This window comes from Meriones unguiculatus, chromosome 9, assembly GCF_030254825.1.
Source record: "Meriones unguiculatus strain TT.TT164.6M chromosome 9, Bangor_MerUng_6.1, whole genome shotgun sequence".
Taxonomy (NCBI): Eukaryota; Metazoa; Chordata; class Mammalia; order Rodentia; family Muridae; genus Meriones; species Meriones unguiculatus.
In genome coordinates, this window is record NC_083357.1 from 71,830,406 (window position 1) to 71,845,177 (window position 14,772).

A 14,772-nucleotide genomic window follows, 5' to 3' on the forward strand; every position below is an offset into this window, starting at 1 on the left:
ATCTCTTTAAAGCTTTCTTGAACTGATACCAGGTCTTATCCCTCCTTTCCAAGTGTGGGGATCACATGGATATGTACTAACACACTTCGTGCAAGTATAGTGTTTATTTTTAATATTTATTATTATTGTGTACGGGATGGTGAGTGTGCGCATACCACGGCACACCACATGTGGAAGTCAGAGGACAGCTTTTGACATCTGATAGTCATTTGTCTCCTTCCATCACATGGGCCCCCAGGGTCACACTCAGCTCATCTGGCTCATGCAGCAAGTACTTTTACCTGTTGATTTACCTTGTTAGCCTTTGTGCAGCATTACATTGTGTTGAGCCTCTCAGATAGTGTGTGTACGCATGTGTGTGTTGCTGGCAGTTAGTGAGGGCCCTGAATGTGTTAGGCAATCATTGTATCAGTGAGCTACAGCTGTAACCTGAAGGTAACCTACTGTAATTTAATTGCTGAATCATACTATAAATTGTTGGGAGGTATGCTAAACTCAATTGGAATTTCTGTTAACAATTGAATAGGCTATTTCAACCAATGCCAGTAAATCAACTGAAGACAGATAAACAGACTCTTTGGTCTTTCTAGGTTAGCATAATGGAAAGATGTAATTACTGTCAAATTAAGTCATACTTTTCTCTGAAAAATGACTTACTTTCTTTGATATTCATTCTAAGATATAATATGATAATATCAAGAGATGTATATTACAATGTGATTTGCAATAAATGCACTCTCTGTTTTGACCATTTGCTTTTTTTAATTCAGGGTTTTCTGTATAGATATTTTTATGAAAATAAATATGGAATATATTTAAAGTTGTTCAAAATAGTTACAGAATGATGTAAAAATGGTAAACCTAAACAGTGGGCTTTAGTGCCATGAGTAGGAAGTGTGTTGATTTAGTGTTGCTAAAAGATAACCGATAGACTTTAAAATAGTAAAAGATTTGGAAAACAATACAATATAATAGAATTTTTTTGTCAACTCTGTGTTTTTAAAGGTGATATGAAGAAATTTGAACTTTTGCTTTTTTACATTTGAGAATTTCATACATGAGTGCACTCTATTTGTACCATTTCTTCTTCTCCCCTCTCCAACTCCTCCTATGGTCTTCTACCACCTCTTGGATTCATGACCTCTTCTGTAGTTATTTTATACACAAATACACCCTCCCACATACACAGATATTGCTGTTGCCCTTATTTTAATAAGTTCTTTAGGACATCCATGGTTGTGGTAATAGCTAGATCCCAAGATGTTAGTAACTTAACACAGCAGCAGTTTCTCATGCATACAGAATCAGTATGGGTGTTTCTGTGCTGGGGAGATGGCTCAGTCACTAAAGCACTAGCCTGTAAGTATGAAGACCTGAGTTTGATTCCCAAAGCCCACATAAACAAGCAGGCATGGTGGTGTGCACTTGTAATTTCTGACTGTAGAGACAGAGACAGGAATGGTCCTGGATTGCTGGCCAACCAGGCTAGCCTAGTTGGTGAAATACTGGAGTTGGGCAGCTTTCACAGGGATGACACATGAGACTGTTTTCGAGCCTCCACACATATGGGTACTAATGCACCCTCTGACCATGTTGAAATTTTCTTGGACTTTCAAGAAATTGAGAGACTGGAATGTATAAGGAAAATAACTGGATATTTTAACTCTGTGGTGGACAGTAGCCTGGATGGAAATCCTTTAGTCAGTTTCAGAGAATGAATTCTAGAGTGTGGTTCAGCACTCGGCCAGAAAGATTATTGAACATCCAGCTCATCTCTATTATATGGAGTAATGTAGAAGTACTTTTTTATTTTTCAAGAATGGCTTCATGTTTTATCTTTAAAAATCTTATCACAGATGATAAGTATTGTCATGATTCTCTTGAAAGTGAGCAAATGTTTAGAAATAGAGACATTTATTTCCATTTTGTACATAAATGGCTTCTGTAATTTCATAAATAATGTATTGAGGTTTGTGGCTACTACGGTTGTTGGTAGAAGGTAAGGATGCAAAGAGTCAGTCATCAGATTTAGGAATCTCTTAACTTGTGTAAGTGGCTATTGTTATCTACTCTAAAACAGAGGAATATGGGCTAAGAGAGCTCCATTTTCTGAAGGCTAACCATGAATCAAATGTTTTTATGCTTTTAATCTTCGAAAAATATTAGTAGGAATTCTGAGGACTATGCTATCCATTATAATTACATATCCAGTGACTTCTGAGATTACAGAACTCAAGGTCATATGAAATAAGCTGCAATGACAATTGCATCAGAAGTATGAAAACTAGTGGCTCCTTAAAGTCCTAAGATGACACTGAATACTGAGAGTAGATGGATATTCAAAACTGTCCACACAGAAAACGGGAATAAATTTAGATACTAGATTCATACATGTAGCATATTCATAAGAATATTGCTTTGACAGGTTTGATTTGAAATTGAAAAAGATCTGTGTAAAGACAGTTTTTGGAAGAAAAGATTTTTCATGTACACTGAAAATTTCGTATTGTTAAAATACGAAATTAGTAAAATGGTTGTGACTTAAAAGAAAAATATTCAACTTTAAGACAAGTTTGAGTTTCTGGCAAAAGGATGGGAATGACAGGAATTGGACTTGAGAGACCAAGAGACCCAGATGTGAGCCATGCAGAACAGTGATTTATGTTGGACAGTTCATTGATTGTGGGCTGGTGTTGAAAAAGATTCAAGTCCTGGGCTTTGTAAAAATAAATAAACTTCAAGGGATAATGTCTTACAAGTATTGAGACAGAAAAGCTAGATCACCTGAATAAAGAAACAATTATTTTGAGTCTCCTTTGTCTTTCTTATCTAAAGCAGTAAATACTCTGAAATAGAGATCACTGACTAGCTTTTAGGGAAAAGATTGTTAACGTGGAAATGCAGTTCAATTAAGCTTTTGTGCCAGTTACCAGGCCAAGTCGGCCAGGTTTAAATATATAAGGGATTAAAGCCACATAAAACTATTTTAAAGTACCAAATGATAGTTTGTACCTCAAAAACCACTTATCAAGATATTGAATATTTAACCATGAAAGGCAAAATTCCAGATTTTTAGGAGGCCATCTGTGTGATCTCAGAGTTGGAAATGATTTCTTAAATGAGATTCAAAGATTTAGAAAAATGTTTAGTAACAGTGTTGGGGAAGCCATTTTTAGATGATGTAACTAATTGTACCTTCTTCATTATGATCAAAACTTGTGACTGTGAACTTGATTAAAAAGTTTTGAGCATCTATTTTAGGCAGGCTCACAGGGTGAGGTTTTTTTTTTTTTATAATAATGTGATTTTCTAAGTTGCCTTTTGTTGTAGACAAATGCCTGCACTTTATCTATTCATTCCAGTGAAACACTGTGAAAGATGCTGGTGGATATATGGCTGGGATATTGACTTATAATAACAGCAAAAACATTTCTGACCACCTCTTGGTACAGCCATATCTAATAGGAACAGCAAAAATCATAAAGCCAGCACAGCTGTTTGACAAAGGTCCAGCAAAGCTGAGCCTAGTGATGCAATGGCTGTGGTACAGTCTCCACTCTTGGCCTGGATCTTTTGTTATTTATCCAACTTGGGGATATTGGATTGATGGAATTTTTTTTTTTTTTTCCTGAATCATTTATGCACTTTCCTAGGAATGTCTTAACCATACTACCCTTCCCACTTTTAGGGAGATACTCTATCTGGGCCTTCTTGAAGGTCTTCCTTATGCCTTCCTTATTGGTGGGCTAGAGAAGTTGGCAGCAGATCTAATTAAAAGCTTCTTCCTACTACAGATGGACAAAGAGTGGTATGAATAAATGATAAAAGAATATTAAGACCTCCCTTTCTTAGAAAAAGTTTATTTATATGAGGTCACTATGGTGTCATATAACCCAGGAATAAAAAATACAAAGATTAAACATAAAAATAAATTTTACAGTTATATAAAATATAAATGATGTGTTATTTCAGAAATTAAATAATAACTGCATCAGTTTTGGCCTGAAGACTTTTCTTGGGCCTAATGACAACCAGCACTCTACTAAGAGTTTATAATACACTGCTTGGGAAATGACAACATGCCCGGGCTGGCTTGGATATTTTTTTCTGTCTAGTGCCTTTGAAACTGCAAGAACTCCAGCCTGGGAACAGGTTGTCATGCTTTGGCAAAATATGCCCTTGAAACTGCAATATTGTTAAAAAGTTGGGTTGTGGCATTGATGAGGAAAGTAATTCTGTTCTGTCATGGTTTCTCAATGATAACTAAACTTATGACCAAGCAGAAGTTAAAATGTGTGTCCAGGGACAAAAATCTATGTTTTGGAATAACATGCATCTATTCCTGCCTACCAAATTCTGTATAAATAAAAAAGCACCCAGACTGCCAGCCAGTCAGGATGTAAAAATCCCCTGTGCTTGACTCCTTCCTCTATTGCTGCTCTTGTATCCACTCTTCTTCAGGGCCTGACCTCACCTGGGGCTGGACTCCAGCAACCTCTGAATGATTTACAAATATCACTTCTTCCCTGTGCTTAAGGTTGCTTGCTGTAGTCCCATTTGTCTGTTTCTTTTCTGCACCACAGGTTTGTGGCCAAGAAATCATTGCCAAGTTGATTCTCCTTCATGTTTTCTTCTAGGAATTTTAAGTTTGGGGTTGTATGTTTCTGTCTTTAATCCAGTTTAAATTAGTTTCTGTATGTGATACAAGATAAAAGTTCAACTTCATTTTTTGTACATGGATGTCTAGTTTTAATTGACAAGATATTCAAAGGAACAGACAGAAGTATTGAAGTGTGTTAAAGATCTTTATAATAGTTATGCTGGTATAGTAATTTTTTCTTTTGTATTTGATGTCTTCTACAGAGAGTGCTTTAAGACAGGGTCTTGCTCTGTGATAATGACTAACCTAGTATTCTTGAAGCACTGGCTGGCCTTGAATTCACAGCAGTCTTTCCTCAGCCACCCAAGGGCTGATACAGGCATCCATCACTGCAGCTAGTGATGTTTAACCTTTTTCACCTACTTTTGTACATAAGCTTTAAAAACAAACCAAAAAAAAAAAAAAGCTTTTCCCTGAAACTCTTCCTCCTTTTTCCCCTGAATATTGGTTATTAGAATACAGCATAGTAAGAGGGCAAATAATTGAAAAGAATTGTTGCTGCTTTTTAAAAACTCCTTTAAAATTTTCCAGGTAGGGTTCAAGAAATACTGAGATTTTTTAACTGTAACTTTGTGTACCTTCAGGAATTCAAAAAGCAGCCAAAGTAAAAAGAAAGGTCCACGGACTCCCAGTCCACCTCCTCCTATACTAGAAGATATCATTCTGGGGAAAAAATACAAAGAAAAGTATAAAGTGAAAGACAGGATAGAAGAAAAACCAAGAGATGGAAAGGACAGAGGACGGGAATTTGAAAGGCAAAGAGAAAAAAGAGACAAGCCAAGGTAAGTAGAATTGTAAAGTCAAGACTCATGAAGCTGCAGAAGCTGTGGGCCATAGGCTTTTTAAAATTATTATTGTTTTTTAAATGTGTATTACATTTAATAGTTCCCACAGTGACTTATGAGTTATACATTATTTAACTTCAACTTATTCTAGTTTATTTACTATAAGTGAAAATTGAAAATGATAACTGTATTAGATGTGTAGTGTTGCATGTATGGATGGCCGTGTGAGACAGATCTCCAGAATGTCATTCTACACATTTGAAACTGTATTCATCACATTGTACCCTCCCACACATAATTCTGACTGTGTTTCTGTGAATTTAATGAGTTCAGATTCCTCAGAAGTAGAATCATGCAATCATGGAATACTTCATTTAGTATAATGTCTCTGGATAATGTTTATCTGGATAATACTTCATTTAGTATAATATCTCATTCATATTGTACATGTAGCAGAAATCTCTTCTTCATAAGGGTGAGTAATATTTCATATGGCACAAGTCATACTTTGCTTATTCATTCTTCCATGAAGAGCATTTGGTTTACTTTCACCTTTACGTTGTTTTTAAATAGTACTGTCTAACCACAGGCCTACAAATATTTCTTTGGGAAATCACTGCCAAGCCCAGTACACAAACTTTTCCACTGTTTTCTTGTGAGGGTTGTATTGTCTTGGTGTGTGCATTTGCCAGGCCGTGTGGAGATTTAGTTGGCCATCACATTTGTTGAAGTGACTGCTTTCCCCTTTAACTGATTCTGCCATCTTTGAGGAAGGGCATTTGAGCATTGGTTTATGGGATTCCTTCTGAGCGCTCAACCATTCAACGGCAGGGTTCTGTATGTGCTCCCGTGTGGAAGCATATGGACATGCGATAACACTCAAATTCATTAGGAAGGTCCCTGTAAATATGTCAGTATTGTGCTTTTTAAAAAATCTGTGTACTGTGTTTTGATTTCTGAAAGAGTGAAACCTCTAACTTCAGTCTTTTCAAAAGTTATTTTGGCTATGTGAACTCTCCTAGGTGTCTATATAAATTTTAAGATAAAATTTTTCTCTTGTAAAAATAAAAAAGGTATTGGAACTCTGATAGGCCTTGGTTGTAGATTGCTTTCATTAGTACAAGCAGCTTTATAGGTCTAGAATCCATTAGCACACCTGACTTCTACTTGTTTCTTTTAGCAGTCTTTTGCCACCTTGCTTAGATTTATTCCTAAGTATATTATTTTGGATACATTGTAATACGTTTCCTTAATTTTCTTTTCAGATTTGTTCATTGTAGTATGTAGAAATATAGCTGATGTTTTGTTTTTTCTCCTACATCTTTACTGAACTCATTTATTCTAAGAGGGTTTTTCTTTTTTCTTTCTTAAATTTCTTTCTTTTTTTTTTTTTTTTTGTAGAATCATGTTTTCCTACATACAAGATACTATATCATCTACAAATACTTTTACTGTTTTTTCTTTCCCATTTTTATTTTTCTGGCCTAATTGCTCTGGCTAAAATTTTACATACTATGTTGAATAAAAAGGGCACTCATGTTTATTCCTGTCATATAGGGAAAACTTTACTCTTTCTCTGTTGAGTGACATATTAACTGTGAGTTTTTCATAAATGGCTTATTGATCCTCCTCCTCCTCATTATTTTAGACAGGGCATCACTATATAGTTCCAGTTGGTTTGGAACTTGCTATGTAGGCTAGAGTGACCTTAGACTCACAGGTTTGGCTTAAACGCATGTGCTACCATGCCCATCTCTACTGAGGATTAGTGATTAGTAAGTGGTGTTGAATTCTGTTGCATGTTTTTGTGTATTAATATTCTTGAGTGATTGTTTTCTTTCTTTAGTTAATGCAGTGTACTGCATTAGTCATTTTTCGAAATTGTTTAACCACTCTTGGATTTTAGAAATAAATCTATGTGGTCATAGTATGTGTACCTTTAACATGTGTAAATTACTTTGCATGGACCTCATTGAAGATTTTCTTATCTGTATTCATTATCTTCCTGGTTTATGAGATTTGTGAAACACAAATTTTATGAGAGTCAGATGCATCCCTAATCACTTTTCAGATTAATGCTTCCCTTGAAAAGTATAATCTTTTATAGTGTCCTTGGTCTCTTTCCCTCTTTCTTTCTCTCTCCCTCTCTCTCTAACAGTTGGAATTGATAAAGATTTTAGGGAAATAGGGAGATGACTTGGTGGGTAAGAGCTTTGGTCTGCAAGTATGAGAACCTGAGGTCAATTCTCAAGTGCCAACAAAAAGCCAGTCATGGCTGTACATGTCTATAACCACCATTGCTGTGGGATCCTGAGAGCTCACTGGTTAGCCAGCCTACCAAATACAGTGATCTCCTAGGTCAGTTTGAGAGCCTTTCTCAAGGCCATAAGACAGGGATTGACAGAGGAAGTTGCTCAGCATCTTGCTCTGGCCTCCTCGTGCATCTCCTCTCCAAAGAAGGATTTTAATACAGATTTTAATACAGGAACTAAAGGGGAGGCACAGGAAAGGATACAACACTCACTTTCCATGATTTGGGCTTCTCAAGAGAGGCTAGTCTTTTCCTTTTGAATTTTAGTGTAATCAAAATTTTGAAGTTACACAAACAGGACAGACTTTTTACTTGACTCCCTTCCATAGATGATACTAAACAAATTACTTTTTCTCTAACATTTTTCAGCTGCAAAATATGCATTATATATATATGTATATATATATACATATATATACATATATATATATATATGCATATATGCTCCATGCTCTATTTTTTCTACCAGAATATAAGCAGTGCATATGAGAATCAGTTTCCAGTCAGGCTTCAGCCATAGTTGCCACTTCCTGTATTGATCTGCAGTCATTGGCTGCTGTTGCTACTTTTTTTTTTTTGAGGGTCAAGGAAGAGGGAGGATCTTTCTTATATAGCTCTGGCTATTCTGAGACTCGCTATAGACAAGGCTGGCCTAGAACTCACAGAGATGTACATCTGTTTCTGCCTCCCAAGTGCTAGGATTAGGCATGGGCTGCTATGCCTGCTGGTCATTGACTGTTATAGTATTAGGAAAGAGAAAAATGTGAGAATCTTAAAATCAACATTTTTCTGAAAATTAAAAGGGTATATAAGAAAAAAAATGTAGTTGATGATAAAGCCAAGATCTAATAGAAATGGGCTGCATGATATGTGTTATTAATTGCTGGAATTTTTGTGTGTATGTTCTTTGAGCCAGCCATCAAAAAATATTATAGATACTCTTAAATTATTTTTTCTTTTTAAATATTTTTATATTTATTTTTCTTTCATACATCACATCGCTACCAATTTTCCCTTCCTCTACTCCTCTTAGCCTCTTCCCCACCTCCTTTCACATCCCAATCCAGGCCTTTACTGTTTCCCCTTTAAACAAAAAGAAGAAAAGAGCAGACCTCTCAGGGATATGAACCAAACACAGCATAACAAGTTACAGTAAGATTAATCACAAAGCCTCATATCAAAGCTAGACAAAGAAACCCAGCAGGAGGAAAAGGGTCCCATGCACAGATGAACGAGTCAGAGCCTCCCCCCACTCCCACTGTTGGGATTCCCACCGGAACAAAAAAAAATGCACAGTCATAAGGTATATGCAGAGGAGAGTTTATACAGGGTTGGTGTTTGTCACTTCAGTCTCTTTGAACCCCAATAAGCCCTACTTAGTTGTGTGCTGTGTTCTCATGGTGTCCTTGACTCTCTGGTTCCTACAATCCTTCCTCCCCATATTTTGCAGGGCTTCCCCCAGGCTGTGCCTAGTATTTGGTTTTGGGTCTCTACATCTGCTCTCATCAGTTACTGGATGACATCCCTCTGATGACAATTGGGCTAGGCAGTGATCTATGAGTATAGCAGAATATAATTTAAAATTTTAAAGTGCTGGGTGCCACAGCTCATCTCTTCATCTTGGTCTTGCCACAGAAGGAACAAGTGTACTTGGTGTGCTGGCTAATTTCAGTTTTCTTAACCATTTTCTGGAGGGAAGCACCATAGCCAGTCCCATATTTCCCAATGATTCTAACCTTCTTGGTACATTTAGCCATGTTACCGGAACCTAAGCCCAAGCATCAAGAGGACCACTTAAACTAATTTTAACTGTAACTTGGAATTGCAGTTCTGTGGCAGTCATTTTTCATTTTTTAATATTTATTTGAAGCATTATGATATAAATACATTATTTCCCCCTTCCCTCTCCTCCCCTCAAGTCCTCCCATGTACTTTCCCCAGCTTACTTCCAAATCCATGGCCTCTTTTTCTTTGGGGTGTGTGTTCGTGTTCCTAATTACATAATACAGTGTTCTTGGTCTGTATAATATTACTTGTATGTATATTTTCAGGGCTGACTATCTGGTATTAGGTGAACAGTTGGTGTGCTTTCCTTAGGGAAGACTCTTTCTCCTGCTTCAGGTATTTGTTAGTTGCTTGTAGTTCTTTGTCTAGGGTTGAGGCCTCATGAGCTCAGCCCCCCACCCATGTTAGCATGTCTCTTGATGTCATCCTTGTTCAGCTCATGTATAGGCAGTCAAGTTGGTGAGACTTTAGGAGACATAAGCTTACAATAAACTGCCTGGTCCTCTGACTCTCAGAATCTTTCCACTCCCTCCTCTGCGGTGATCCCTGAGCTTTAAGTGCAAGAGCTATGTTTGGATGTAGCAGTTGGTCCTGGGCTCCACAACTGCATTTTGATTGGCTGTGGGCTTCTGTAATGGTCTCTGTCTGTTGCACTTGTGGGTGTGAGGACACGTATTTAGAATGTAGTTAGGGATTGTGCTGGTTCAGTAAAGTGGCAGTTGCAGGTTCATCTCCAAGATCTCTTCTAGAGCTTGTTTGCACTTGACTTGTTGATCAGTTGTATCTTTAAAAGGCAATGCCCTTTTAGAGCATTGTGAATTAAAATGTATCCTGAGTTATTACCTATACTTCCAGTTTTAACATTATATCCCATCTTATTTTTAAAAATTTTTCTTGGCTGGAATTGAAAACTCTTGAATGAGTTTCTTGTTATTTTTACTCATAGGTCCTCCTCTCCAGGACAGCACCATTCTCCTCTATCTTCTAGACATCATTCTTCATCCTCACAGTCAGGATCATCTATTCAGAGACATTCTCCTTCTCCTCGTCGGAAAAGAACTCCTTCCCCATCCTACCAGCGGACTTTAACTCCATCTTTACGACGCTCTGCCTCTCCTTATCCAACGCATTGTCTATCTTCTCCTCAGAGAAAGCAAAGTCCTCCAAGACATCGCTCTCCAATGCGAGAGAAAGGGAGGCATGATCATGAGCGGACTTCACAATCACATGATCGGCGTCATGAAAGGAGGGAAGGTATACTCCATATTTGTGATTTTTGTTTTTCAAGTCGTTCTTGACTTTAATTAAAAATTGCACATCTGTATTTCTCATTACATAAGGACTAGAAGAGGACAGTGTTGTGTTGAGTCTTCTGTAACATGCAGACTACAGCACTAGCAAACGCTTAAATGTAGAGAAATGTAAAATAGTATGTATACACAAGTGGGCAGGGCACTTAGAGGTATGTAAGCTGGTGCCACCTTCTAAGATATTTTAATGAGTAGTTTTGGCCGTCTGAGTGTTAAAGTGTCACTTACTGTATCATAAAAAAAAAACAGTAAGAAAAATGAGCTGGGTAGTTGGCTCAGTGGTAGAGCACTTACCTAAAGTTTGTGTGAGTACAAGTTTCTGTCCCTAGCACCACAGAACAGACAGACAGACAGGCAGACAACCCAAGGAAGGTGAAAGAAAAGCAGAAAAATATGATCCAAGTTTGAAAGCACTAGGAAAGTTTGATAAAGGAGAGAGGCCAGGGTAAACTCCCAGGTCAGTGCAGTTGACACATGGGATTTCCAGGTGTAGATCATAGTGAAGAAGTGAGTAGTGGTTGGGAGTATGGCCCAGAAGCAGAGCTCTTCCCATGTGTGAGTCCTTGATGCCCCAGAAGCCAGTAAGATGAGTTTTTCTTTCTGGATCCCTGACAGTTAAGTTAAGGCTGGGTCTGCTCTCCCAGTTCAGGCTGAGATGCTGTGTACAGTAATAGCTCTCATCTCTTTGTGTGTGATCCCCATGTGTACATGTTCATGTGTGTGCACATACATGGCAGTTGGGTGTACATGTGTGCATGTGGAGGCCAGAGTGTGCATCTGTTAGTTATCTTCCTCTTATTACTTACCCTCCACCTTGTGCTGAGACCCCTCTCTTACAAAGTAGGCTAGACAGCCCCAGGGATCGTCCTGTCTTTTCCTCCCAGAACCAAGATTATAGGTGGGTGTCACCATACTAGGTTTAATTTTGTGTTTTATTCTTATTCTCTCTTCTTCTGTTTAAAACATGAATCTTTTTCAATAAAATTTCAAGAGCTCTATGTGAAATATTATCTAGTTCCCTGCAACTGTAAACAGAGTTAGAGTTGTTTCTAAAACTGTCTTACAGAAACTCGAGGCAAAAGGGATAGAGAAAAGGATACCAGAGAAGAGCGAGAGTCTGAACACGACCACAGGGATGACAGAGAACTGCGAGACAGCCGGGACCGGAGAGACACTAGAGACCGCAGGGAACTGAGAGACTCCAGAGACATCCGCGACTCCAGAGAGATGAGGGATTATAGCAGAGATACCAAGGAGAGCCGTGACCTCAGAGATTCTCGATCTGCTCGGGATGTCCATGACTACAGGGACCGAGATGCCCGGGACACTCGGGATGTTCGGGACGCTCGGGACGTTCGGGACGCTCGAGATGTTCGGGACGCTCGGGATGCCCGAGATGTTCGAGATTCCCGGGATGTTCGCGATGCCAGGGATGTTCGCGATGCCAGGGATGTTCGCGATGCCCGGGATGTCCGCGATGTTCGTGATGCTCGTGATGGTCATCGGAAGGAGGATGTGTACCAGGAAGAAACGCGCAGTTATGGCAGAAACCACCTGAGAGAAGAGAGTTCTCGAGTTGAGCTAAGGAATGACTCTAGAAGTGAGTCTCGAAGTGAAATTAGAAATGACCGGATGGGCAGAAGTAGGGGCAGAGGACCAGAGCTGCCTGAAAAGGGTAAGGTTTTTGGCATACTAATGAATTGTACCTTGTATATGTATATAGAAAGCATTAAATATCTAAAGTTTCTTTTCTAAATACATTACATTTGTTGTTAGTGTTTTGTGAGAATATGCAGTCAGGTGAAAATCAGTTGAATTGCGTTTTGGAATTATAAACTTGAGTTGGGTAAGTCATGCCCACTGTACTGATTAATGTAGAGTTCAATGAAAATTGCTACAAGTACAGGAGAATCACAAGAAAGTAATTTCTAATAAAATGGTGTGTGCGTGAGCAAATGATTATTCAAGTAGAGTTAAACTGATGTATTTTCAAAATTGATGTAAAAAAATAATTGATTTATGTATTCTTCAGTATTTATACTTGCTTCAAACCATCACATATCATTTTTCTTAATCCAGATAACTGTGAGATATTTTTGACTGTCTCAGGCTGCTGAGATTTAATTAGTTTGACCTCTCTCCTCATCCCTTTCTCTAACCTCTTCCCAAGCACTGCACACTCACATCTCTTATGCCTCTCACTGGTTGCTGCTCTGGCCCTGTTGGGTTACAAGAGACTCACATTTAAATGTGAAGGTCTTTCAACTGCTTTATAGTTGTCTTGGCTATTGCTTTAGGAAAATGTCTATTTGTTTTGGTCTTTGTGTGACGCCTAGACTGGTGTGGAGCTTGAGATCATCTTGGCCCCTGTTCTCCAGCATTGGAAGTATAGACATACACTACTCTACCTAGCCTCTAGGCTTTTCTTTATCCTTTACTTTTTTTCATGTAAATATTAGAAAACTTTGCAATTTCATGAAAAACTATTGAATTATATTTAGCATATTAATTTATACCTTTTCCCATTAAGATTTTATGCATTTAAAAAAATTTTAAAACCTGTTTTGAAGGTTTCATAGGATATTATAGTGAAATGAAATCTTCTGTGCACTGGCTTTGATAGTGTTAACATCTTAACACAGTATCAAAAAAAGAAATTAACAAGGCCACAAGCTATGTGCATATGTGTGTCTGTCTGTGCATGTACATCCTATCATGTGAGTGGTCATATTGCCTTCCCCTAACCAGGCTGATCAGACTGTTGAAAGATTCTTGTGTGTTGCTCCTTGTAACCATACCCATTTCCTCCCCATCTTGGACTCAGTTGTTTCATGAAATGTTTTATAAATGGAGTCATGCTGTATGAATCTTGTTGGCACTGGCTTTTTTCACTTAGCACAATCTTGTTGGGGTACATACAATTTATTGTCATTCTTTTCTGGCCAAGTATGATTGTATGGTAGATTTACCTTTATTTAACCCATCACCACTGAGAGTGACATTCAGGTACCTTTTAGTTTGGTGACTGTTATGAGTTTTGTTACTATGAACAATGAACATAATTTATTTTTCTCACATTTTACTTTGTTGGGTTTTGAGACTTGGGTCTCATTGTAGCCTCAGCTGGCTTTAATCTCTTGTTTTTCCTGTTGAGATTCTAAGCTTGTTCAGGATTTTTCAACCATGCCTGCTTCTCACATCTTTTAGATACCCCTCCATGTTGTCAAATTACCTTGGATCTATATTAGAATGTCATCACAATAAACATACAATTAAAGTAATAGTATATATCCCCCTTTTTTTAGTTTTTCGTGTTGTATCTTTATTAAATATGAAGAAATAGCTTTTATTTTTTGTTTTACTGTTTGGGGAATTAGTTTAAGTCAGTCTTTGTAGCTTTATGTTCCCATCAGGTGACTTCCTTATAGACAGGACAAACTGTGTCTTATTTTACTGTGGTGTAGTCAGTCCTTAGAGAGCTTGGGTTCTATAGTTTTTTATATAGTCCATATAACTTTATTTTGTTTAACAGTGTCTGTAACGTTTTAGAATACAAAAAAAATTAAAACTTTATACTGTTTTGAGGAAAGATTACGACTGATAAACTTGTTGATTAAAGTGGCTCTGTTAAATGTATTTGAACACCCTTTATTTAGGAAGTCGAGGAACAAGAGGTTCCCAAATGGATAGCCACAGTGGCAGCAGCAACTACCATGACAGCTGGGAAACTCGAAGCAGCTATCCTGAAAGAGACAGATACCCTGAGAGAGACACTCGAGATCAAGCAAGGGACTCTTCCTTTGAGAGAAGGCATGGAGAAAGAGACCGTCGGGACAACAGAGAGCGAGGTTTGTCAAACAGTGTCGTATCCTTTCGTGCTCGACAGCTGGGGAAAAATGGTTTTTTAAGTTGTATCAAGTC

At 37.9% G+C, this 14,772-nt stretch overlaps 1 protein-coding gene across 7 annotated transcripts in view; it reads left to right on the forward strand.

Moving 5' to 3' along the window:
• Zc3h13 (zinc finger CCCH-type containing 13) overlaps positions 1-14,772 on the forward strand; it is a 66,903-nt gene that overhangs the window by 32,394 nt on the left and 19,737 nt on the right. For all 7 annotated transcript variants that reach the window (XM_060391458.1, XM_060391459.1, XM_060391456.1 and 4 more), the window contains 4 exons: positions 5,245-5,442; positions 10,488-10,795; positions 11,918-12,526; positions 14,508-14,699. In XM_060391458.1, coding sequence (XP_060247441.1) covers positions 5,245-5,442; positions 10,488-10,795; positions 11,918-12,526; positions 14,508-14,699 — 1,307 coding nt within the window. The remainder of the gene's footprint in view (positions 1-5,244; positions 5,443-10,487; positions 10,796-11,917; positions 12,527-14,507; positions 14,700-14,772) is intronic.